The following is a 24,637-nucleotide window of genomic DNA, read 5'->3' as shown; positions in this document are numbered from 1 at the left end:
CTCAAACCCTCGTGGCCTGTAATTCCTCATAAAGCTTTTTCCACAGGCTAAAATGGAAGCCACAGGTGTTTTTGACTTGATGCCAGGGTCTGGAGACAGCCAGAGGGATGTGCTGGACTCCGACACAGTCGGGCTGGGCACAGCAAAGCTCAGTTCCACCTCTGCCTCTGAGCAGGGAAGTCAGGACACAGCTCCAGCAGCAACATCCACACCAAAAATGGGATTGACCAGCGGTGGGGAGCAGCTCAAGGCACAGCCACCAAACTGCAGCTCCAGAATTGCAGGTGTGCAGCTTTTTCACTGCATGCAGAAGGTCCAGAGACCTCCCAACCCCTGTGTTTCGTGCCCAGGGGTTGATCAAAGTGATAAATCACTTTTTGCAACCTCAGCTGGGCTCACCTGGGCTCCTGCAGCCGAAATTTCACCCTATTTCAACACTGCAGGTGTTTGTCAGGAAAGTCTTGTGCCAGGTGTAGATCTGTAGCTGATGATGTGCAAGAAAGAAACTCAAATTGAAAGAGTGGTTTTTCTAATTTAATAGAAATAAGCAACCAAAATGGGTTTCAAACAATGCTTTAAACTGAGCTAATACAACTTCTACAGCACATTCCAGAGCACTTAACAAGAAATATTTACAGGCAGCTAAAGTATTAAATAACCAGAGAAAGAAAAATTTTATTTTAATTACACACCAGCAAAAAAAAACCACCACGGGAACAGAACAATTCAAAACAATAACTTTTAAAAAAAAAGTTAAATAGGATGATTCAGGTAATACAATATCACAGAAACAGCACTTGTTTTTTTGTTGGTTTGTTTTTTAGGGTTTTTTTGTTTGTTTTTTTTTTTTTTTTGAAGAAAAGATGAGGCAAGTTTATTATGTGCAAAATGAGCCAGCTCCAGTACTGGAAGCAGGAAATAATTGAAGAATCAAAGATGCCATGATTTAACCCTTCCAGGAGAACGTTTACATGTAAAACAAGCTTTGCACTGCACAAATCTGTATAGGATTATTTACACGTGTCCTGGTGTTCTGAGCCTAAAAATCCCCCATTGCAGGTGAGCACAAGCGTGCAGGGGAGCTCACTCCAGACTGAATCCTGCCAAAGTCCAGCTCACAAAATATTCCAGTACCTCTCTTTGTAGAAATCCCATCAATTCTAACGACAGCAGCCTCGAGCTGTGATTTCAATCAACAGAAAAGGCCCAAGCTGCATTTCATGCATCTCATAGTCCACTTATAATAAAGATTCCCAAATTAACTCCAATTTTGGAAAGCTGTTTCAATCCTGGTGCATCAGAAAGCACAAAAAAAAAAAGGATCCCCATAAGCCAAGTGGAAGTAGATGGAAGAGTTACTGCCACACACTTTGAGAAGACAAAATAAATCATCATACCCAAAGATACAATCCATACGTGCCATCTGTGTAAACTGTGGCATTTACATTTTTATTTTAAAAAAGTACCTCCATTATTTGCTCAAGCACCTACTTCTTAAAAAAATATGGAACTTTCCCCAGTTTTTTTTAAATAAAATGTCACACTCTATATTGTCAGGAACTGCTGCAGAGTTTGTTTTTAAAAGCTAAGCTTGTGATTTGCATACAAACTTCCCTATAAAATCATTATCCTAAGGAAAGGATTCCGGTCATGCTGAGGCAAATGACAAAGCAGTTTTATTGCTTTTTCCAAGGAAGAGAGTGAGAAAAACAAGGAAAAGCCAGCTGGGAAAAGCCAATTCCCAGCACACCACACACACAGATTCAAAACACTGCTGCAATAACTTAAACTTTTCCAGGTCATCCAAAATCAGGTGATAAAACAGAATTTTGGGCTCATTTTAGGGACTTTTCCGGTAGCTTCAAATGTTTGATCCAGCATAAAGAATGTCACAGTGAAGTGTCACAGTGACATCCCACACAGAGGAACAACCTCTCCACACTTCACTGAGCATTTCTGTTTGCAGAAGTTGGGGAAATCCCCTTTTTTTGGAGAGTAGCTCTGCCTTACTCTGCTCTAGGCCACTTAATTCCAGGGCACAGCTAAATAAAAGCCCTGAGCCCATTTAGCTGTTGAATTTCCTCTCATCACCAGGAATTCGTGGCAGGACAGCTCACCCTGAGCATTTTGCACTCATTTCAAATTGCCTTTTCCTTCTTTGGATTAACTTAAAACTTCAATGGCAACAATAATTCCCAGCCAAAATGGAGACACACATTTTTGGGAGTATTTTAAATGAGAGCAGAGTTGCACCAAGTGCCAGATTCCTCCTGCCACCCCGTGGGATCACAATTTCACAGGATTTCCTGATGTGAACTCTGATTCCCCAGGTAAAGTCACTCACACACGGCACACCCAGCAGCTGGCACAGAGATGCCCAGAGAATTAATGTGGCTCATTAATAGAAACCCTCTAATGAGTTACAGTGAGGCACCAAAAATTGTTTCCACTGAACAAACCCTTCCCAGTTCTGTGATGAACACCCAGACTACAGGATCAGGGAAGGTTTATCCACCCTTTCAAATAATTTCAAACAGAACTTTGCTGCTTTCAAAACAATCACTGAATTGCTGCTTTGGGAGTTCAAAAATGAAGGGGAAGAAGAGTAAGAGAATGTTTTGTTTCCTTGTATCAAAGAAACACTTGAGATTTCTTGCAGACATTCAAAATTCCACATAATCCTACTGAGCACTGGGGGATGGATGGGAAGAGCAGCTCTGGAGGGTCACTGGGCTCTGAGCAAGGGAAGAACTCAGGCTCAGCAAGGTCCAGCTCAGCTGCACTCCTGTGTGCAGAGGATGCTGAGCATGAGCTGGCCAAGTTCTCCACCTGGAGTGAAGTGTTGGAGAGGCCACCTCAAAGGAAAGGCTGTCCCAAACCTCTGGAACTGCTCTGGGGTCTGGGTGGGGAGCAGAGGGTCCTGGTCCTGCAGCAGCTGGGGAGCACGAGCCTCCCTGGAGGGTTTGAGGTGAGTCCTTCCCACTGTGCTACACCTGGGATCCCCTGAGATCCATCTTGGATCCTTCTGAGCTCTGCTGGGATCCTCTGAGATCCATCTGGGATCCCCTGAGATCCACCTAGGATCCCCTTTCCTATGCTGGGATCCCCTGAGCTCTGCTGGCATCTTGGACTCCATCTGGGATCGCCCGAGATTCATCTGGGACCCCCCTGAGCTGCATCTGAGATTCTCCTGTCCAGTGCTGGGATCCCCTGGGCCCCATTTGGGATCCCCTGAGCTCTCCCTAGGATCCCCCACACCCATCCCGTGCTCTGGCTCATCCCCAGGGTCTCTGCAGGATCCAATCCCCAGCTGCTGCCCAGGGAAGAGCACAAAAGGTGAGGCCTGAAGGTGTCAGAAGTTCCACAAAAAACAGGAGGCCCGAGTGAAGAGAGCTCACAGGATCTTATTTTCATGGTAATTTTAATAATATTCCTTTTGCAAAATGAAGCCGAGAAACTAGAAATGCATAAATAGGCAATACACAGAGCCATGAAATGATCCCTTGTCACTACCAGTGTCCTATTCACACATCAGCTTTTCCACAGGCAAAGTTGTTGCTCTTTGTCAATTTAATATGTTGAAGTGGAATTCCTTTTCCTTTCACATACAAACTGGTAAAAAATAAACTTAAACCAGCACTGTTAATGTCTAAGAAATTAAAAAAAACAACCAGTTTGAGTTTGAAGTGTAACATTTGAGTAAAGAAGTGAGCTGGAAGTTAACAACATCTTCAGTCCCCTCATTTATTGCAAGAGAGAGAATCCCAAGGTACACAGACCTGGTTCTTATAAAAGAAACCAAATCTGCAGTGATTTGCATAAAAACTGCTGAGAGCATTTTTCAATTTGATATTGTGCTAAAATATTTCTCTTTACCATGATGGTAAAGCATGTACAATGCCACAGGAATGGCTGTGCTGAGCACACCAAACCCTCAGGGATCTCCCACAGAACTGCTGGATCCACACAAATGATGGCAAATTCACAATCTGCCATCTTGAGCTCATTGGTTACATGAATTCTTCAACTTCCTTTAAAGAGATCAATATGAAGGCCAGAAATTGTATTTATTTCTAGTACTGAGTCATGTCAGTAAAGAAAACTCCTGGAGCTGTAGCTCCTTGTGATTCCATGATTTCTAACCAGGAATGCTGGGATGGAGGCAGTGCAAGGGAAGGCACTGCAGAGGTGCCCCAGGGGCTACTGAGGAAATGGGGAATTTGTTCTGTTCTCACTCTTGGACCAGAAACCACTCAAGGCCAAAAACCCTGTGCAAGTGCTTTGTTCAATGGATGGACAGGCAACCCAAACTCAGACTGATTCCAATCTTCCTGCACATTTCCCTCACAAGCTGCTTCTGAAGAAAGTTCTGAGAAGTACTCTAAGAAAAATAAGACAGAACCTCAAAATGAATGCAATGTTAGAAATAGCATATATTACAAATCTTTTCTTGATAGGAACAATCAATAAGAATACATATTAGCTTAAAAACAGTTCAGCAAATGTTGCTGACCTGCAAGAAATCTCAATTCACTATTTACAAATAAGACAAAGTGAATACAGGAAATTTTACACATTTGGTAGTTAATAGGTTATTGTTTGCCGAGTGGTCTATTAGAAACTGATATTTAGGAAGACTGGAAAAACACCCCAACCAGTTATTACCTCTTCAGTCTATATTTTAAGTACAGAAAAGTAGAGAATGAATACTGGAGAGAACATTCTGCCTCGTCAGGGGGTCAGGGACAGATGACAACGCTGAGACTTCTGCCATGGATGCCATTAAAATGTTCTGGGTACAGGAGTTAATAAATACACCTTGTCCTACTGAAAGGGATTGGAGCCACCAGCTTAGCCTTTCATCTGCCTCACATTCCTGCATTCGCCCATTCAGAACAGTTTAATGATTTTTCTTTCTTCTTCCTTTTGCTCTACATAAAATGGAGTAAAGAAAGCAAAATGTCAACAGTTGGATGGACACAGAAGATCACTTATTCACAGTCCTGCTTCAATGGGATGATCAAAGCAACGACCAACACACACTTGAGTGGACACAGAGGGGATTTCAGGAGCTCTGCTCACAGTTTACACTGCAGTGTAACGCAGGACACAGTCACTGAGTGGGTCCAGTCCTGCAGGTCATGTCACTACAGTTTTATCTGTACATGGAACATCTCCTATCAAATCTGCTTCTCTTCGACATTCCTCCACCTCTGTCTGTGAGACCAGGATGAGTGTGTCCCCTCCATCAGGAAAAGAAAGAATATAGCAAGTAATCAAGGAAAAAAAAATACAAACCACCAAAAATTTACAATACAGGTTTTTTCCCCTTTTGATGCGAATGTTTTTCTGTACAAGTGTTTTTTGTTATCTAATACTGTTTAAAAAGCTATCAGCTTCTGCAAGATGGCCACTGTAGGCATGATAATATTCCAGGAACACTTAAATAACAGTTTTTACAATAAATTTTAGGTCCATATCATTAGATTACTTTATATGCACTGGTCTCTCATCTGATTTTAGGCGTTTTCTACGTGGTTGTATAAAATCTTCATCGGAGTCCTCAGTTATTTCACCATCATCCTCTTCCTGCTCAAATTCAGGCAAAGGCTGGAAGGTCCTGTCTGAGTAGATCTCTGTAAGTTTATCTTCAAAGTACAATGCAACTGCCTTCCCTGCCTGTGCTACTTCTGAATCAGCCTGTGGATGAAAGAAGACAGGAATATTCACCTGTTGGAAATGCACATCCCTTCACCAAGTGTGCATGGTCTGAAACGCTTACCTTCAAATTAATCTCTTGTGTTTCTGCATAAACTTGAACAACTTTCATCATCTAAAAAGGATACCAGAGTCAAAAAAAATGAAATTATAATCCTTTCTAAAGTTACGAGATCGCACAGGATTGGATGACTAAAGTCAGCCATAACAACAACACAGTTTGTTATGGTTTGTTAGCTTTAGTTCCCAAACTTAGGCAGCAGGTTTAAAACAGTCTTAGGTGGTAAATAAACCTTCAACAGAACACACAACTTTTGTACAAGTGGCTCCCAGCCATTTTCTACTCATCACTGCTTTCCTCACAGTAAACTGGAGTTGCCTGGACAGGATTGTGGGAAAGTCTCCTTTGGAGGGAAGAGCTCCAGGAGATTTCCTGGGGATTACCCCACTGGATTTCTGCTTTGGAAATCTGCTTTGGCTTAGAGGCACTCGACATGGTGCTGCTGTGAGAGGTCAGAGTGACTCAACTTTTGCCATGAGCCAGGCAAGCTGAAACACTTTTTTTTTTTTTTTTTTTCCTTTTTAAAAAAAGTAAGGAAAAAATCAGCACATCTCTCAGTCCTTCCTCCCTTGTTGTACTCTGGTCTCTGAGAGCTGCAGCATGTTTTCCTCTAGAGTGGATGCTTCATTAACTCCCCTGATTGAGAAATTCACATAATTAAATTACCTCGTGAACCTCCCCTAATGCAGGGACATAAAGGAGTCAGGGCTGTCAGAGTCCCAGAACTGGGACTCCTGGACTGCTTGTGAGCAGTTCCAGCATCACATCATTGACTCTGATTTTTCCTAAGGAGGTTTTAATTGCAGCTTTGTGAAGTTCCTTCAGTTTCCTTCTGCATGGGGCCAGAAATGCAGCCCAAACACTGCAAGTCCAGGTTACATTTTGAAGAGAAATAAGAAATATTGGCTGCTTTCTGCATTTTAAGGTTAGAAGAAAGCCATTCCCTGTGATGCCTTTTGTCATCCTTGCTTTAAAGCATCTCAAAGATTAGGAACCCCCTTAGCTCCTACTCAGTTTCAGCACAGTATCACCTTTTTTTTTTTTTTTTTTTTTTTTTTAAATATTCAGATTATTTTTTTCCATTGTTCCACTAGCAGTAACATTCAGGTCATTTATCTCCCCAAGTCACATTTCAGGTGTAAGGGGTATTTCATTATCAGATGGGATCATTGCAAAATGAATAAGAAACATGACTCCATACCCACATTATCCACTGAAAACTGATTATTCAGAGAGCCCAACCACCAAGGAGTTCAAGCAGGAAGGTTAAATAAGAGCCACAATGGCCACAAAGCTTTCTTGGATTCATTTGTGTGAGGTACTAAAACCAGAATAACTTCAGAAAGGCAGATTTCTCCTCAGTAGAGGAAGCTTCTCCATGGATTCCACCATGTTCCATGAGTGTAAAACAATTACCTGGGCAGCTTGAGACACTTTCAAGGACTCTGGTTGTTTTTATTGCACTTCCTGAAGCACTTCTACAATCAATCTGATGCACAGTAACCAGGTCACCCTGCTCCTCACTCACAGACACCAATGAATGCATTTTAGAGGTTCCCCCTGCTCTCCCAATTGAACTAAAAATGAAAAGTTATTCTGCAATTGCCTTGGGTTTTGTTTGATTTTTAAGTGTCTGATTCAGCATCTGCTCCAAAAGCAAAATTAAGCTGGAAGCAGAGCTGTTCATGGGAGAAGCTGCACAACCAGGTTGAAATAATCTTCATTTAAAAGGACAAATGGTGCTCAGATTGGAAGTTAACATACTTCATTAAACCTTTCACAGTTCTTGAAGATCAATCGGACATCAGCCACGAAGTCCTCGGGGGTCTGGTAGTGTTGGGAATGCTTCTTCTGCAGTTTCTTCTTCACCGTGGATAAATCCATTGGTTTCTTTATGATTTTATAGTAGTTTGGTATCTGGAAAAATCCAACAGTGATTTATCACTGAATGGCTACAGAGCTCACAGCTGAATCTCTGCACTGGAGGTGTCAATCCCTTATCTCATTTCAGCCTTGTTCAGCAAAGCAGAACAATTTCCTTTCCTCAAACTGTTTAAAAAGTTCTTTATAAGAGCATGGAGTGACAGGACAAGGGGGATTGGTTTGAAATCGAAGGGGGGTAGATTTAGATTGGATATTGGGGAGAAATTCTTCCCTGTGAGGGTGGGCAGGCCCTGGCACAGGTGCCCAGAGCAGCTGGGGCTGCCCCTGGATCCTTGGAACTGTCCCAGGCCAGGCTGATGGGGCTTGGAGCAACCTGGGACAGGGGAAGGTCCCTGGCCCTGGTAGGGGTGAAACTGGATGGGCTTTAAGGTCCTTTCCAACCCAAACCACTCTGGGATTCTTCCTAACCTTCAGTCTTCCTAGCCTCTCACAGCACAGCAAAGCTTTTCATTACAGTTATTTCTTTTACAGCTGAAACCACAAGAGTCAAAGCAGTTTATTTTCTCCTCTCATTCAAAAGTTTGTCCAAAAAGCAACAAAAAGCCCTCCTAAAGCATTTTGAGTTTCATGGGTAGCCTGAGACATCTTGTTCCATTCAATAACTGCTAATTGGAAGCATTTTTAAGTATCTGGTTTTGAGACTGGGCGTGAAACATCAGCCAGGAGCAGCTCCAGAATCAGCTGCTCTCCCTCTCAGACCCATGAAGTGCTGGATGACTGCCAGAACTTTTAGACTGATCCTGGTGAAAGCAGGCAGTTCCTTCCCAAATTCAGCTCCAGACTCTCAGGGCTGTTCCACAAACAGAAATCCCCAGCTGTTTTTCAGGAGACTCACCGAGGCTGGGACTGGCTCTTGGAACTCAATGCTCAGCTCGTGGCAGTACAGGTAAAGCAGGAGGCGTTCACATTTCTTGTAAAGAAATAAACAGGGTCAGATTAATAGTCTTAATTTATCCCTAGCCCAGAAATTCATACCTCCCTACTTTAAACAGGTTTGTACTTTAACAGATTAGTACTAGAAAATTTAAATGCAACCCCCTCAACTTCATTAAAAAAGGTAAAGTTCTTAGGAGAGGCAAAACCCCATTTACTGTTCACAAATTTCCTCTTTGTTTTCTCCCTCCTAACCAAAAGCCTAGGGCTGAAGTCAAGCATGGAGAGACACACTAATATACTGCAAATTTAAAAATAAAATACCAACTACAACCACTTTTACTGCTTTTGTGCAATCACAACCACACGTAACAGGAAAGGACTGAGCTGCAGACTCTTCTCTTCTGAAAGCAGAGCCAGAGTGTTTCTATAAATTCCTTGTTGAAATCTTTTTCCTTGCTCTGCTTGTAATACCTTTAGGGGAATTTGATTTGATAATACTCTTAACACTACACAGAGGCTGATTGATAAAGCTAAAAATAATTCTGATTGTCAAGGTAATTAAAATTCCCCAAGAATGCACCTGGATCCCAGCACCTCTCACAGAATGCACTTAACACACCAAATTCACAAAAATATTTTATGAAGGTGACTTTTAATCAAGTACATGTAAAATGATACATTTAAATGCAGAATTTGTGCTCATGCTGAATTTTAGCTCCTCAGTGATTACAGTCCCAAGGCACTGGGGCACTCCCACAGTCACCAACAGCTAGAGATGTGGCCACAGCAGGAAAAATCTCATTAATCATTTTGGGTTGTTTTGCAAAGCCATAGCTACATTTAATTTGCTTCAGCCAAAGCAAAGCTATCTCCAGTCAGTGGAGAGCAGCTGATGGGAGGATTTCTGGGAAGCAGATTCCTGCAGGTTTGGCACTCACCCTTTGGTCCACGGGACTCAGGCCTTGTGCTGTCTTGCCCTTCTTGCTGTGCTGGGAATTGTCACAATCATATTCCACTTCAGGTTTGCTCAGGTCTCTGCAGAATGTACATATCCACTCTCCACTAAAGAGAAAAACACAGTTATTCCAGACATCCAGGGATAAATTCTCATCAGGGATGACTAGAAATAGTTTTTACTCACTCTTACAGATTCACATTCTACTGCAGTAAAGACCTGGACACCCAAAGCTAAGGAATGACCCTTAATGCTCACAGTAATTCTGCCAGTCAAGGCTATTTTTCCTGCCCTGATATGATGCTTTAATGCTTTATAAAAAGTATAAACTTTATATACTTTACAGAGTAGACCCTTCCCACCTTGAGAAGAGTACACCCTTCTCACCTTGCCTTAAAATGAACTTCACACAACAGAATCACACAGTGAGACTTTACAGAAACAGAGAAGCAGAACGGGATTCTGTTATCAGATAAACACTGATCAGCTACACAACAGCTCAGGCAAGGCCTTAGAAATGTCGTCTTTCTGTAGTAGAAGAAACCACCCAGAACAAGCTGATTTTGGAGGAAGCACCACTTTGGGTTCTGCTCAATCTCAGCCCACGCCGCAGCGCCGCAGCTGGTACCTGGGGAAGCTGAGGAGCGTGGGGACGTGGCAGGTGAGGTGGAACACCTTGGGGCACTTCTCACAGCACAGCAGGTCCCCCCCATTCTGGCACACAGCACACCAGTCCTCGTTGGGGTCGTCATCCTTGTTGTTGCCCTCTCCTGCTGCTCGGGCCGAGCGGTGCATGAGGCTCCGCACGGGCGATTTCCCGTTCACCAGGCTGTGCCCAGACTGCTTGCAGCTCTCGCTCAGATCTCCTGGCTCTGTCTTCACGTGGTTTTCCAGGCTTCCAAAAGCTTCCAGTTCACTCTCCAGGTGTAAGTTAGTAGACAGTGGTGGTGTCAAGCTGCTCTCGGGGCTGCTGAGCTGGAATGAAAGCAGCACGTGGAAAATCAGAGTTGATTTTGCTGCTGCATCTTTCTGCCCGTGGTGGTGGAATTCAAAAGCCTCCCACCATTCAAAGGTACCATGCTCATATCCCAAAAACCATGGGAAATCATGAGGAAGAGCTGAGTTGCACACAGTATTGAAAACTGCTTTTTCACATATTCTTTCTTTGAAGGACACTCTCATTTCTTCTGATATACAACAAGAGAAATGTTACAACAAGCCAAACACACTAAGTCATTAAAAGCTGTTAATAACAACTTCATTGTCATTAGGAGAAATCCTCAACTCCACCACCCTGCTCCCTGTACACAACCCTGTTCAATCAAGCATAGTGAAAAATATTCATTTGCTAATTATTTGATTTATACTTTGGTCTAAAAACTTCTGACTGGAGGTTTTCTGAATGCAATTACCCATGTGGGAATGCCCACTATCAATGGATGACTCAGAGCTTTTATTAATTAGGGATTAAAAGCAGCAAATACACTCTATTACACTTAATTTTAATCATTAAAGATAAAATTTACATTACAGGCCACTCTGTGCCTGACAGAGCATTACCAGGGAGAAAATACCTCTTAGAATGAAGCTTTAGAGTAAAAATGCCTTTTTTTTCCCCCCTTTCCAAATTCTTAAACATGCTGCCAGGAAAACACTGAGCATAAACTAACTTTACCATGCAAGCACTCCTTCTGCCATCCTCTGTTTTTTCCTGCTTTACTGTTCCTGAGAAACTGCAGATCTCTTCCTCTGTGCCTGGCTCTTGCTTTACTTTCACTTGGTCAGCCTTGAAGCCAATGCCAGTTTTGTCAGCAGTCCTGCCCGAGGAGCCACAGCTGCAAAGACACCAGCACAAGGTAAAAAAGAGGATAAATCAACAGGGCAAAGAAATTCAGGTAACCGTGTCCCAAAAAAAGGCAAAGGGTCAGCACATTGTAAATGTTGTAAATGTTGCAAATCAGCACATTTACAATAACTCCAGTTTACAAGACACAGGAGAATCATAGTGCAGGGGGAAAAATTAAAAATATAAATCTTCATGTAAGCATTCTTCCATTCCTTGGCCACAGTTATGACAAAGCACAGTTTGCCAATTGCCAATTCTTTTTTGAAATTATTCATGTCTGATTTTTTTAACCTGCCAGGGTCAATGCGACACTCACCTTCCTCTGCTGCCTGTGCTGGAGGTGCTGGGGGGCCTCACAGGAGTGTGGGAGTTGGATAAACCTGCAAAGAAGCAGCACAGAAGGTGATTTGGGACAAGTTTGCATTCACTGACAAGTGCTGAGAAACCCCAGAAATGCTGCAGGATTATCCCAAATTACTAAATCACCTAAGCCAGCTGTTCTCTCAGTCTTTTGATCACAACAAATCTAACACATCACATTAAATAAAAAGTGACAACACACACTTCTTAAGAGTTCCAATAATTATTTCACCTAATCCAAGCAGTGCTAATGCCTTCAGACTATTACATCCTCAACTTTAATGCTCTGAGAACCGATAAAGTAAAAAAGCAGCCTCTGCATGGTTTGCATGCAGGTTTGGAGAGCCCCACTGCTACAGCCATTCATTTACAGGATCTTGCAAGTCTTGTAGAGAAAAGCAAGAGAAACATCAAGTCCCAGAATGGTTTGGGTTAGAAGAGACCTTAAAGCCCATCCAGCCCCACCCCCTGCCACAAGCAGGGGAACTTTCCACTGTCCCAGGGTGTTCCAAGCCCTGTCCAGCCTGGCCTTGGACACTTCCAGGATCCAGGGGCAGCCCCAGCTGCTCTGGGCACCTGTGCCAGGGCCTCTCACCCTCACAAGGAAGGATTTTTTCCTATTGACTGAAATAATCTTCTTACTTATAAAAACAGGCATTTTCAATGTTTAAATAATTCAGTGTTAGGTACTGGTGACTTAATTTGTTCACGTGCATAAGAAAAGCTCTACCATTAATTACACTCAGAATGACCCTAACAATGTCTCTATATGGATATATATAAATATACACACATATATATAAATATAAGTATCTAGAATACTACATCCATGTGCTGGCAGTTTGTTATTAGAAAGACATCTCTAAAGGAGGGTAAAATTTAGATTTCTGTAAGAATCTATTTCTGAGCAAAACAAATTTTAAACAAAACGTAATTTCCCTTTTGGCAGGAAATGTTAGGCAATTTTTTTTCCACTTAAATACCAGAAAATACTCATCACTTTCTGGAAGCTGTAGAAAAACCCATCAGATTTACCTGATGACCCTGGAGACAAAGCTGAAGGTCCTGGGGAGGGATTCATGGTGCTCGTAGGCTGTGGGGGGAGGTGGCTGCCTGTGATGTATCGACTTAGCAGATTATCTAAACTACTGGAACCAGCATCTTCCAGCTGAGGAGGAAAAACAAAAATCTGAATCAGAGAGGTCTCATTCACACCTTTAAACTGTGATCACTATCTTTATTGGAATTGTTCCCTCTCCCTTCAAGGATTCAGGACATCAGCAAATATTTTTATCAGTTTAATGGAGAAACCAGGCTTTCAAATCAGAAACTTCAAGTGACGTTTTTCAACAGCTCCTAAATTTGAGATTTTTTTTCCAATATGATCCTGGGCTGCACTTACACAAGGTCACTGCAAACTTTCTGGCTGCCAGCTGCTCAGTGTGTCAGTCACACTCATGGTGTTGTGTTAGTCATGATTTCTGAGGCTGTAGAAGTTATTCCATAATTAAGATATTAAGGGAGGCCATAATCTTGTCTTTCCTTTACATGATGGGAAATCTCCCACTCACTTTTCAAACAGATTTTAGTACTTGTTAAACTCAAGGAAACAGGGACTCTGTCACTTTAACTGCTTAAATATGTTAAATGTGTAAAATGCAATAATGTGTTTGAAACACACTGCATTCCCAAGGGGGTTCTAATGACTGTGCCAGCAGCTTGAAGGACTAACACTTCTATCCACTAAATCCAACTAAAATCCATAACAGCTATTACATGAACAGGTACAAAAAGAAGAGTATCTCAACAGAATTCTGCATTTTCAGTGCACCTGGAAGTTGCATGGTAATGCTTTGTTCAAAGCTTCAGGACTGCAGCTTGCTCACACTGAGATGGTATTCCTCCTTCCCCACCATTCTCACAATAAAAATGACCTGCAGCCTCCTGAGAACACTGAACACACCAGCCCTGAACATTTCAGAGTTGCAAAGTTGCAGCTGGTGTTCCAGCAGACCATCTTGGATGAAATTTATTTTGTTTCCTGTATGGTAACCAAATCTCCTGGGTTTTACGTGGGCATTTCAATGCAAAGGTCCTGTTCTCAGGATGAAGCCATCATCCTCCTCCCCTCCCAAATAAAACACATTCCTTCTACTTTCTTTGCCTCCACATGTACATTCCATTGTGCTTTTCACCTCTCCAAATGAGCTTCAAAATCTACCTCAGCTTGTGTCCCCCCTCTCTGTGGGACAATGGGACATGTCCCCTCTGTGCTTCCTTCTAGGAACATTGAAGAGAAACTCCAGGCAGCTTTAACCCTGAATAAATCACCATTCAGGACACTCAAAATACATCACCATTAATTATTCTGCTCATATCTTCCACAAGGTGGTCTTGTGGAAAAAAGGAAGTGAACACAGTACTTGGGATTAATTAATTAATTAATTATTTTCACTGTAGGGCACATTAAATATTGAGTAACCTAAAGGTTACCAGGTGGATCAGGTCCTTCTAAGGTTTGTGCTATAGCCATAACATATTTCTTGGCATTGGCTTCTACTTCCTCATAGGTGGCAACCTTCTGGGGCAGGTCAGGAAGCAAAACACAAACATTCCATAGGGGGACACCCCAGGTCTGACCAGGGTTGGGTTCTAATTTTTAACAAGGCTAGAAGGAGTCATCTGACCCATGACATCTGGGTTTCAATCACCAGCTTAACTAGAGTTCTTTGAAGAGTTTGATTCATCCTCTCCACACAACCAGTACTCTGCAGAAGTCATGCAGTGGGTAATTCCCATTTTACTCCCAGGGTTTGAACAACTTTTTTGCAATATTTTAGAGGTGAAATGAGTTTTAACTCTACAACTTTAAATGCTAATTACACCACTCCATGGCCAAGTCCTGGTATCTAACTACAAAAGCAGAGCAGCTGAGGGGAGCAGCAGGACTACATTAAATATTGATTAATCTAAAGGTCACCACGTGGAGCAGGTCAACCCTGCATGGATAAACCACATGGATGCCTAAGAGAGGGGCTGAAGATTTTAATTCTACAACTTTAAATGCCAATTACTGTAGGAATATAAAAAGGTAAAAGACTCTAGAAAGTGCAAAAAGGCCTCAGAAAGTAGACATAAATCTGAGAAAGGCTGGAAAATTTCAAAACCTTCTCATGGGAAGCTAAGAAGTTAAGAACCAAATGAATATATTTATATCTGTCATAAGAAGCAAGAAAGAACAAGAACTTATTGATAGTTCAAGATGTGAAAAGTCCTAGATATATGCTTTAAAATACAGAAGAACTTTCAATCTTAAATAATGAATTATTGTGTATTGTTTGAGGTTCACAGAAATCCTTTTAATGTTAAACCCACGTGGGTCCTTCTCATATTGGTTAGAGTATAATGACTTTGCACCTTTTCTTTTATGCTATTTGTTCAAATAATATGTAGAAAAAGGCTTTGGAGAAGCTGCCATCCTGTCTTTGATCTGGATTTGCATGGATGATGCTGTTTCCCTATGTCTGTTGCTTTTTGCTTGTATGATACAGACAATAAATCCTCAGTCTGCAACCAGTCAGGGTCCCACCCCGTTTGTGAGACACGAACCAATCTGGCAATTACACCATTCCCTGGCCAAGTCCTGGTGCCCAACCACAAAAAACAGAGAAGGGAGCAGCACTACAGCACTAGAGAACACATTAAATATTGATTAATCTAAAATTTACCATGTGGAGCAGGCCAGCCCTACACAGATAAACCACCTGTACACCTAAGAGAGGGGCTGAAGATTTTAATTCTACAACTTTAAATGCCAATTTCACCATTCCATGGTCTAATCCTGGTACCCAACCAGAGAAGCAGAGAGAAGGGAGCAGCACTGCAAGACTACATTAAATATTTACTAATCTGAAGGTTACCAAGTGGAGCAGGTCAGCCCTACACGGATAAACCACCTGCACACCTAAGAGAGGGTCTGAAAATTTCAATTCTACAACTTTAAATGCTAATTACACTACTCCATGGCCAAGTCCTGGTACCCAACCACAAAAGCAGAGAAGGGAGCAGCACTAGAGGATACATTAAATATTGATTAATCTAAAGGTTATCACGTGGAGCAGGTCAACCCTACATGCATAAACCACATTCACACCTAAGAGAGGGGCTGAAGATTTTAATTCTACAACTTTAAATGCTAAGTACACCATTCCATGGCCAAGTCCTGGTACCCAACAAGAGAAGCAGAGAGAAGGGAGCAGCACTGCAGCACTAGAGGACACATTAAATATTGATTAATCTGAAGGTTACCAGGTGGAGCGGGTCAGCCCTACACGGATAAACCACATTCACGCCTAAGAGAGGGGCTGAAGATTTTAATTTTACAACTTTAAATGCTAAGTACACCATTCCATGGTCTAATCCTGGTACCCAACCAGAGAAGCAGAGAGCAGGGAGCAGCACTGACCTGGATGGGGGGGATGTCTGGCAGGGAGGGCAGGTTCTCCGGGTTGGTGACGGACGGGATGAGCTCGATGGCCGACACGGACGGGCTGGTGGGGCCACGGTTGGCGCTGGCCATGGTGGCCGTGGTGGGGCTGGTGGGGTTGATGGTGGTGTTGTGCACGGAGACCACCGGGAAGGGCCCGGCGTGGCCGGGGTTGGAGTGCTGGGGAGACACAGACACGGCGCTGGGTCCCGGGGCCAGCGCGGCGCCCGCCGCGGCGCTGCCCTGCCAGAGACCCCAACCCAAGCACAGCCAGCACAGCACCTGCCAGCACTGAGGGCAGAGCAACTGCCACTCTTCTTCACTTGGAAAGGAAAAAATACTTCCCGTGGCTCCATTCTAAACACACAGCACTTCTCCCACCAAGTTATTTCATATATAGTGGTGTTTTCTTAAAGCGACTACATCCTCCAAAGATAGCTTTAGAGTGTACATGTCTAATTCTTTTTTTAACTGTTTCAAGTAATATAAAGACACTTTTGATATTTCAGTCACATTAACATGCATTGTCAAGGATTTTTATTCTTAATGGCATGCAGAGCTCTGCATCAATGCTTCAGGTGTGAATTTAAAAACACTTCAGCAGCTAATTTAATCAAAACCCCTCAATTACATCACTTTGAACTTCACTACTCCTCACTATTCTCTAATAAACCTCTGATTTTTTGTTCTTTTCAGCTGAACGCCACTGAAAAGTGCAAAATGAAACATTTTGCTTCCCAGAACTAAACTGCAACACAAACATTTCATTTCATTTCATGTCCACCCCTAAGGTTTGAATTTCCTTACGTTCAGCAAAACTGTGACAGCACAGTAATGCAACATGGAAAAGAAGCATATAAATGTGTGTAGCTGTGAGCTACAGAGGGACAGATAAACACATTTACAGCTGGAGGTACCATCTACTGGAATGAAAGGCTGGCACAATGGCACAAATGAAGCGTGTACACAGGATATACTTGTCTTTGAAGGTGAGGTTGCATCATGGAGTATTGAGGTCCATTGTGGCGTGGGATTCCTGGTATACGAGCAGCATTCTGAGCCATTCTCATCTGATGTGCTTGGAAAGCCCCACAGTTCATGTTACCCCTCTGCATGGTCTGCATGCTGATCAACCTGGGAGGCTGCAAGGGTTTGGGTTTTTTAAAATTTGTGCTTTTAACACAGAGAAAAGAAGCCCATCTCTTTCCACAGTAGTAGCAACATAACATCAAGCAAAGCCAAGAGCTGTCACATTAAAGTATCTCAAATCTCAGAAGATTTTAGTTTATAAATTGCTTTGTAAATTTAGATCTGACAGGGCAATTTTAAAGCTCAGTGTTATGGTGAAATAAAGTGAAAGAAGGTGAAATAAGAACACATAAAGGACTCACCTGCTGCTGCAGGACTTGGGGGCTGCTCTGCCTGGGCACGGATGCAGAGGATGGCTGGGCCATCCTCATCTGCTGCAGCTGCTGGTGCTTTTGGGCATACACTTGCTGCTGCATGTGCTGCAGTCGAAGCTGGGCCAGATTGATTTGTCCTGGAGTTTTGCTGACGTGGTTTGTTCCTGGTGGAGTCTGCCCAACCACTACATTGGGAGTGTAACTAGGGGTTGGTTTATTTTCAATGACCAGGTTACCTATAAAAACCCAAAGAAGCAATCAACAGTTAGATCTCATCACCCTCCAAAGGTTGACATATGTGGAATATTCAGATGCTTCTAATGCAGTTTTCTCAGAGCAATTTACGCTTGAAACATTAAAATTTAAGCGCTCTTTATGTCTTCATACACAATAAAAGCAAAAAGAGAACTAAGACTACAAGAACTAAGTGCAAAATTAAAAACATGATCTGTGAGGAAAAAGTTAAAGAACTGGAACTGCACAGCCTAAAAGCCACAACAGACAGAAATTACTTCTCTGCATTCACAAGAAATGGACAAAATGAGAAATAAAACAGAAAACAAACACGTTGAGCATAAAGTTTCTGTGTCTAAAGAAGCAAAGCCTGGAAAGAGATATCTGTGTGTCCCACCACTGAGTGACTTTGAACAGGTTCTACAAACACAACACAAAACACTGCTACAAGCAAGTCCTGTCTTACTCCAATGTCATGGACCATGTTGCCTCTCCAGATAACTCCTTTCCTATTTTTATATATAAAGGCAAAATGTTGATTTTTGACTGTGAATGTGTATTCAGTTGAATCTGTACATCCCTTTTTATTCAGGTTGGCAGTTTCCTTTCTGCTTCCTGTCTCCCACAGAGAATAAATACTCTTGACTGAAGACAGGAACACCCCAACCTGCATGGTGGACTCAGAGCAAGGAGTATACAGAAAAGCTGCTATTTTTATCAGATTTTCTATGAGATTTTTATCACAAGCAGGTGCTAACAGGTATCTCTGTCTCAATGTGCTCTGCCCTCTTCTCTCATTCCAAACCTGTACTTTGCAAACTCAAAGTGATTATATTTAATATACTGGAAATGGTACAGGTGCAGTGTCCAATCCAGAGAAGCTGTGAATGCCACAGCCCTGGAAGTGTCCAAGGCAAGGCTGGACAGGGCTTGGAGCAACCTGGGACAGTGGAAGGTGGTCCCTGCCATGGCAGGGGAGATGAGATGACTTTTAAGGTCCTTTTCAACCCAAACCACTCTGTGATTCTGATTAGGGCCATTCCTCGAACCAGTCCCAATACAATATCCATTGTATCTTGGAAAACAGTATCCATTTTGAGAAAGCTCTGCTAACAGAAAGAACAGAGAAGATAAGGAGGATAATCAGGGCTGGATGGGTTATGAGAGTTTATGGTCAAGAGAGTTTTTGTCTCCTGCATTAAGAGATGTATTGCACTGCACTCAGTCCTGCTGGATGAACACCCCCAACTGAACAGAGTTTTTCCAGCATCACAGATGAAACAAATAGAGTTTTCTCACCCAAATTGACAACGTTCTTAGCCCAGAAGGTGGGGTCACAGTGGAAGCGGATGGCCCCGTTGGCAGCGGGGACGGGATCGCAGCGTGCCTTCAGGATGTGCCTCAGCTGGAACGTTATCTGAGAGAAACAAAAACACTCTGCTGCTGACAGAGAAATAAAGACAGAGAGACAAGTGTGTGTCTACCCCGAGAGTTTAGGCCATGGAACACCAACAAGGACTGGCAGCAGCAAGTTTGGTTCATAGCCTTGGGAAATTCTCCATTTGTCAGGAAAATCCCACATTGTGCAACTTTACTCTGAGGACTGCAGAGCAGCACTGTTACACCACATTACTGCAATGACTCCAGGGAAACACTGAGGTGCCTTCACAGAGCTGACCCCATTCCTTCTCCCCTAACACTCCCTAAAGCCTTATGGTAAGAGGTGAATTGCTGCACAATTGCTTGGCTCTGTTACAAGATCTGAACTTGAAGGTAACGGTGCCATGATGGACCCACATGGCAGAACTGGGTGTATCCTTTGGACTACCAACATTTGACCTCATTTGTATCTTACTCTGGATACGTTTGCTTCCCCTGTCCTTCTGTGTTTGTGGCTCAGGACGTGTTCCCAGACTGGCAAAGTTGGTGGCAGAGTGATGGTCTACAGCAGCAGTGGTGAGCACACACCTGGGGCTTACAGGTAAACAGCCTGCACATGCAGAACTGGGGGTATTCATGTCAGTAAAAGTGAATTACCCTTGTGGTTACCAACACTTGACTCTGTGTCTTATCTCACTCCAGGTATATTGGAATTTTGCCCTCTCTGACACAACAATTGGGACAGAATTGCACAGCCAGGTCTGTGCAGCCACATGAGGAGTGGCTGAGGGCACTTTGTTCTGCTGGAGAAGAGGGGGCTGAGGAATTCCTGGTCTGGAATTCCTATCACAGAATGTTTTGTGATATTTCTTGAGCTCTCAGTTTAATTATTGCCTATGTGACTGTCTCTTCAAGTGTGTAACATTTCTCTGCTTCACGTGGTGCTGTGTTTTGGGAGCCTCACTGGGGGCTGCAGCTTCTTCCTCAGGAGCAGCAGAGAGACTCTGTGAGCTGGGACAGGACCTGAGGGAAGGGCTGGAGCTGTGCCAGGGGAGTTGAGGTCGGGTATCAGGGCAAAGCTCTTCCCCCAGAGGGCCCTGGGCGGTGCCCAGGCTGCCCAAGCTCCAGGAGCGTTTGGCCAGCGCTGCCAGGGATGCCCAGGCTGGGATTTTGGGGTGTCTGGCAGGGCAGGAGCTGCACTGGATGATCCCTGTGGGGGAGTCCCTTGCAGCTCAGCACTGCCCCAGCCCCAGGTGCCCCTCACCAGGCGCTTGCTGTAGAGCAGGGCAGTGCTGCTGCCGCTGGCGATGGCCCAATTAGTGAAGTTCATCACATGCTTCACTTGTCGTGACAGACCAGTGATGTCGTTCTGCTGCTGGATCAGCTTCATCTGTCTCTCCTTTGTCACGTTCTGCAAAGAAAAGGACACTCTGTCACAATGAAGTCATTGCAAATTGCAAAGTGATTTATGACAATGGGGCTTTCAGAGGTAGGAGGAAAACGCAAACTGCTGGCAGGTTTTGGATCAAAAGGAAAACGTCCCAAAGAAACTTTAATAAATGCTAGGTAAACAAGAAAAGCCAAAATTCATGTAATTTTGCATTGTTTCTTTTACTAATGGTCGAGTTACTCCATTCTTCCAAGAATATTTGATTTCCTTGCCAAATAATTGTTCCTTAACCACAAAAAAATCTATTGTGATTCATCAGATTATAAATTTTTCATGGCAGGTTGGCCATATGCACTGAACCAACTTATTACAAGGGATTTCCTCTATTCAGATAAAATTTTCATGGATTTTAATGGAAGTCACAATGCAATTATTCAGAACATGCCATCCGGAAAGAATGCTTGAACTCATGGTATCTAAAGTTGCATAATACTATAATGCAACTTTAAATACAGCATTACACCTTCATGTACAAATACAAGAGACTGCTCTTACTGTTCTTACATGAACATTAAAAAGCTTTTTGAGGAAATTATTAAATGATACACACCTTAGCATTATGTTATAATACAGAAATACAGCAAAGAGAACATGAAAAGGAGATTTTCAGGCCACTCCTTTACAATGAGCCCAATTTTGAATACAAGGCACAGACACAAAACTGAAGGAGCCACAGGCTCTGATGAGAGGATAAAAAAAGAGATTTAACTCCAGCATGTCCCTCAGAGGCAGTTTCAGTACTGCAACACCTGCAGTCACACCAAACAAACCATTTTCAAATGTTTCCCCTCAACAGGGGACTGGAAACTCAATACCACCATGGCTTTTTATTTCAAGTGTACCTCAAGGTGTTGTAGGAGAGATTTTCCCTTTTTATTGATTTCATTGATGAGGGTGAATATAGCCACTTTGATTTCCTGCTCTACTCGTTTGTTGGTTTCATGTACTTCTTTTATCCTAAAAAAACAATTTAAAAAAGCAATGGATTGTCAGTCACTTTACACTTCACTGCCAAATACAAATTTACAACTTGTTTTACTTCAAATAATATGAAAGTACTTGTAGTTTACACACTTTATAAAGATAAATTTAGAGAAATAACCAGCCACAACCATATGTGTCTAGGGACATTTATAAATTTATATCCAAATTGTGTCACTCACTATAAAAAATTTATATCTGATGCTTTAAACTTTTAAGATAATTTATATTAACCAGAAAAGAAATCAACCCTGAATTTCAAATTAATTCCTCCCTTGTAACAAAGAAGTTATTACAGATCTGTAATTAACACGAAATAAAGGGATAAACATTTCACTAATGATGTGCCTGATATTAGTTTAGATTATTCGCTTGTGCTTTAATACTACTGGCTGTCAGATTTTTATACCCTCTTAATCACAGCCATTTTTCCTCAGTTTTAGTGCATATCCAACTTCTTCAGATTCAAGCAAATCATCTTGAGCTCTGGCCACAGAATTTAAAACACAGCATTTCTTAAACTCATGGAAATTCTGGATTTATTTGATCCTACACTGCCTTAATCTAACAAGAACACATTGCAGCAGAATTCTTTGCCACGAGCCAATGTGAAGGCTTGAATTGTCCTTTTTTGAAGAGTTTTTTTGCTGCCAGATCAAGGATGTGATGTCACTCAGCCACAGGACCCACACTCACTCTGATGATGAGCACTGCTGGGGTCAAAGCCCTTTAAGGCACCTGGGGCACACGAGGTTTTTCATGACAGCACAACCTGGTCTCCTGCTCCAAAAAACACCCAACCAACCCTTTATTAAGTCCATGGCATCCACCCTTGGCTCTGGTACCCAACAATTATTCCAGCAGAGCTGTTCCTTCAACGCTTCACTGCTCCACCATCACAGATGATGCTGATTTTGTACCACCTGCCAACACTGACAACAAAATTGCAATACCTTTATTTTTCCTACTCCATGAAGTTTTTAGGTTGATGGATTTTGTGTCCTACACACCCAGCAAAGCAGTGGAATGAATTGTCATTTTTGGCTCAGCAGAAAATTGAGATCTTGCCACAACTCAATCCCAGCTGCAGAAATTCACTGAATTCACTGAAGCCAGAAACTCTCGAGCAAAAAACCCCACCATTACAATGTGTTAATTCCATCACCCATTCCTGGCCTGGAATTCTTGTGAGAGAATGTTTTGTGACATTTCTTGAGCTTTCAGTTTCATTACTGCCTACATGACTGTCTCTTCAAGTGTGTAACATTTCCATGCTTCACGATGGTGGTATTTTTTGGGACCTTTCAAAGACTTCCATAGAAAATCAGCACATAAAAACCAATTTTCATTGCTTCCCTCGTCACACATTTGCCTGTCATGTTGTATGTTCTTCCTCCCTTACAGTGCTTTTTTTTTTAAAATATAGATGGCATCACAAGGAGTTAAAAATTTGCATCAGAACTTCTCTTTCTCTCTGCGGTGCACATCCTCCTCCTGCCCTCGTACTTTCCACCCCCAGCTGATGTGTCATTTTGCAAATGACCTAAAAGCTGCAGAAGGCTCACAAAACCACTGAGAACCAGGGTGGAATTCCCTGAGCTGCAGCACGACCACGTCACCCATGGGGAGCAGAGCCAGCAGAGATCACCAGCTCCCTCTGCCTCTACAATTGCTATTTAACGTGACGTTGAATTTCAGATAACCCTGGAAATCTTAAGTGAAGCTACTTAAAAAAAAAAACAATCAAAACCCCAGAGCCAACCACAATTTCCTATTCAAATTTACACTAAGTTTTTGTTACACAGTTATCAGAGGCCTTACTATGAAACATAAAAATATTTTAATATTTCAACCATTCTGTTGCCTAGAGCTAACCTAGAAGAAATTATAGGATGGGTTTTCTTGCCTTTTTTATTTGTTTTCTTCTCACCCACCCCCAAAGTGTAATGAACGTGGCACACCTTTGGTTCTATTCAAAGCTGTCGCAAAAGATATAATCTTTAACATTTATTTCTTGTAAGAACTCCCAAGAGATGCAGTCTTGTAGGGGAAAATAAACATCATGAAAAGTAATTAAGACACAGAATTAACTCCAGTGTGTTATTCTAGTGCCACCACTCATCTTACTGTGACTCACTAAAAAGGCAATGTAATAGCTGATCATCTTGGAGAACTCACCTATTTTGAACTTGGGCAGCTGCAAAATTTACATAATTCTTCTTCTCAAGAAGTTTGGCCAACAGGTTCTCAATTGCACCCTTCTGGTTCTGAAAAGCTTCTTCCAGGAATTGGTACCTTTTCAACAAGCAAGAAAAGACACTGATTACCCAGGGGCAGTGGGCTGGAACTCAGGGCTCCCCGTTCAGCTGCAAAGCCATGACATTTTGAAAAAATATGACAGAGGAAAAAAAAAAACAAAAAAACACTGAGAAAAAACACCGAGGAAAAAAAAATCAGACTCTGAGTACTCTGACTAGTATACAAAATGTGTAAGTGCTGATAAAGTCCTGATACTGGCCAGGAGACTGAACCTCTGTGGGAAATTATCAATTCCAACCCCACAGGGGTGCACTGCCTCATTTCCCAGGACAGCAGGCTATGGGACAGAAACCTCAGAGCTTGAGGAGGAAAATGCACCAACAGCTTAAACACGCATTAAAGGATACCAAAAAACAACCCCTAAACTACCCCAAATTCCCCTGTTTTTCACCTGAGATGATGCTGCTCATGTTTGACTGCATTACTTTAATCTGAAGAAAATTTCCCTATTAAAAAACTTTAAGTTTTTCTCAGCTCTGCTGCTTCCAAGTGAAGAATTTTCCCTTCCAAGCTCTTCAGTTAAACAGCTGCTATCAAAGGTACTTTCCATTACTTCATCTGAATATAGGGTAAGTACCAACACTGAGGGAAAATAACAGGATTAGGTGCCTTTTCCTAAAATAC

The 24,637-nt window shown here is 42.5% G+C and overlaps 1 protein-coding gene across 1 annotated transcript in view; it reads right to left on the bottom strand.

Moving 5' to 3' along the window:
* Window positions 1–512: 512 nt before the first annotated feature.
* Window positions 513–24,637, bottom strand: part of TRIM33 (tripartite motif containing 33) — a 43,300-nt gene continuing 19,175 nt past the window's right edge. The window contains exons 5-20 of the mRNA XM_031506945.2: window positions 23,873–23,989; window positions 21,556–21,670; window positions 20,528–20,674; window positions 19,183–19,300; window positions 17,638–17,885; window positions 17,224–17,388; window positions 16,226–16,426; window positions 12,796–12,928; window positions 11,717–11,780; window positions 11,230–11,389; window positions 10,183–10,529; window positions 9,538–9,661; window positions 8,559–8,633; window positions 7,544–7,696; window positions 5,783–5,833; window positions 513–5,700 (exon numbers count right to left, since the gene is read on the bottom strand). Of these exons, the coding sequence (XP_031362805.1) occupies window positions 5,488–5,700; window positions 5,783–5,833; window positions 7,544–7,696; window positions 8,559–8,633; window positions 9,538–9,661; window positions 10,183–10,529; window positions 11,230–11,389; window positions 11,717–11,780; window positions 12,796–12,928; window positions 16,226–16,426; window positions 17,224–17,388; window positions 17,638–17,885; window positions 19,183–19,300; window positions 20,528–20,674; window positions 21,556–21,670; window positions 23,873–23,989 (2,431 nt within the window). The 3' untranslated portion in view covers window positions 513–5,487. The remainder of the gene's footprint in view (window positions 5,701–5,782; window positions 5,834–7,543; window positions 7,697–8,558; window positions 8,634–9,537; window positions 9,662–10,182; window positions 10,530–11,229; window positions 11,390–11,716; window positions 11,781–12,795; window positions 12,929–16,225; window positions 16,427–17,223; window positions 17,389–17,637; window positions 17,886–19,182; window positions 19,301–20,527; window positions 20,675–21,555; window positions 21,671–23,872; window positions 23,990–24,637) is intronic.

This window comes from Lonchura striata, chromosome 30, assembly GCF_046129695.1.
Source record: "Lonchura striata isolate bLonStr1 chromosome 30, bLonStr1.mat, whole genome shotgun sequence".
Classification (NCBI taxonomy): Eukaryota; Metazoa; Chordata; class Aves; order Passeriformes; family Estrildidae; genus Lonchura; species Lonchura striata.
This window is presented reverse-complemented; position numbering and strand designations above follow the sequence as displayed.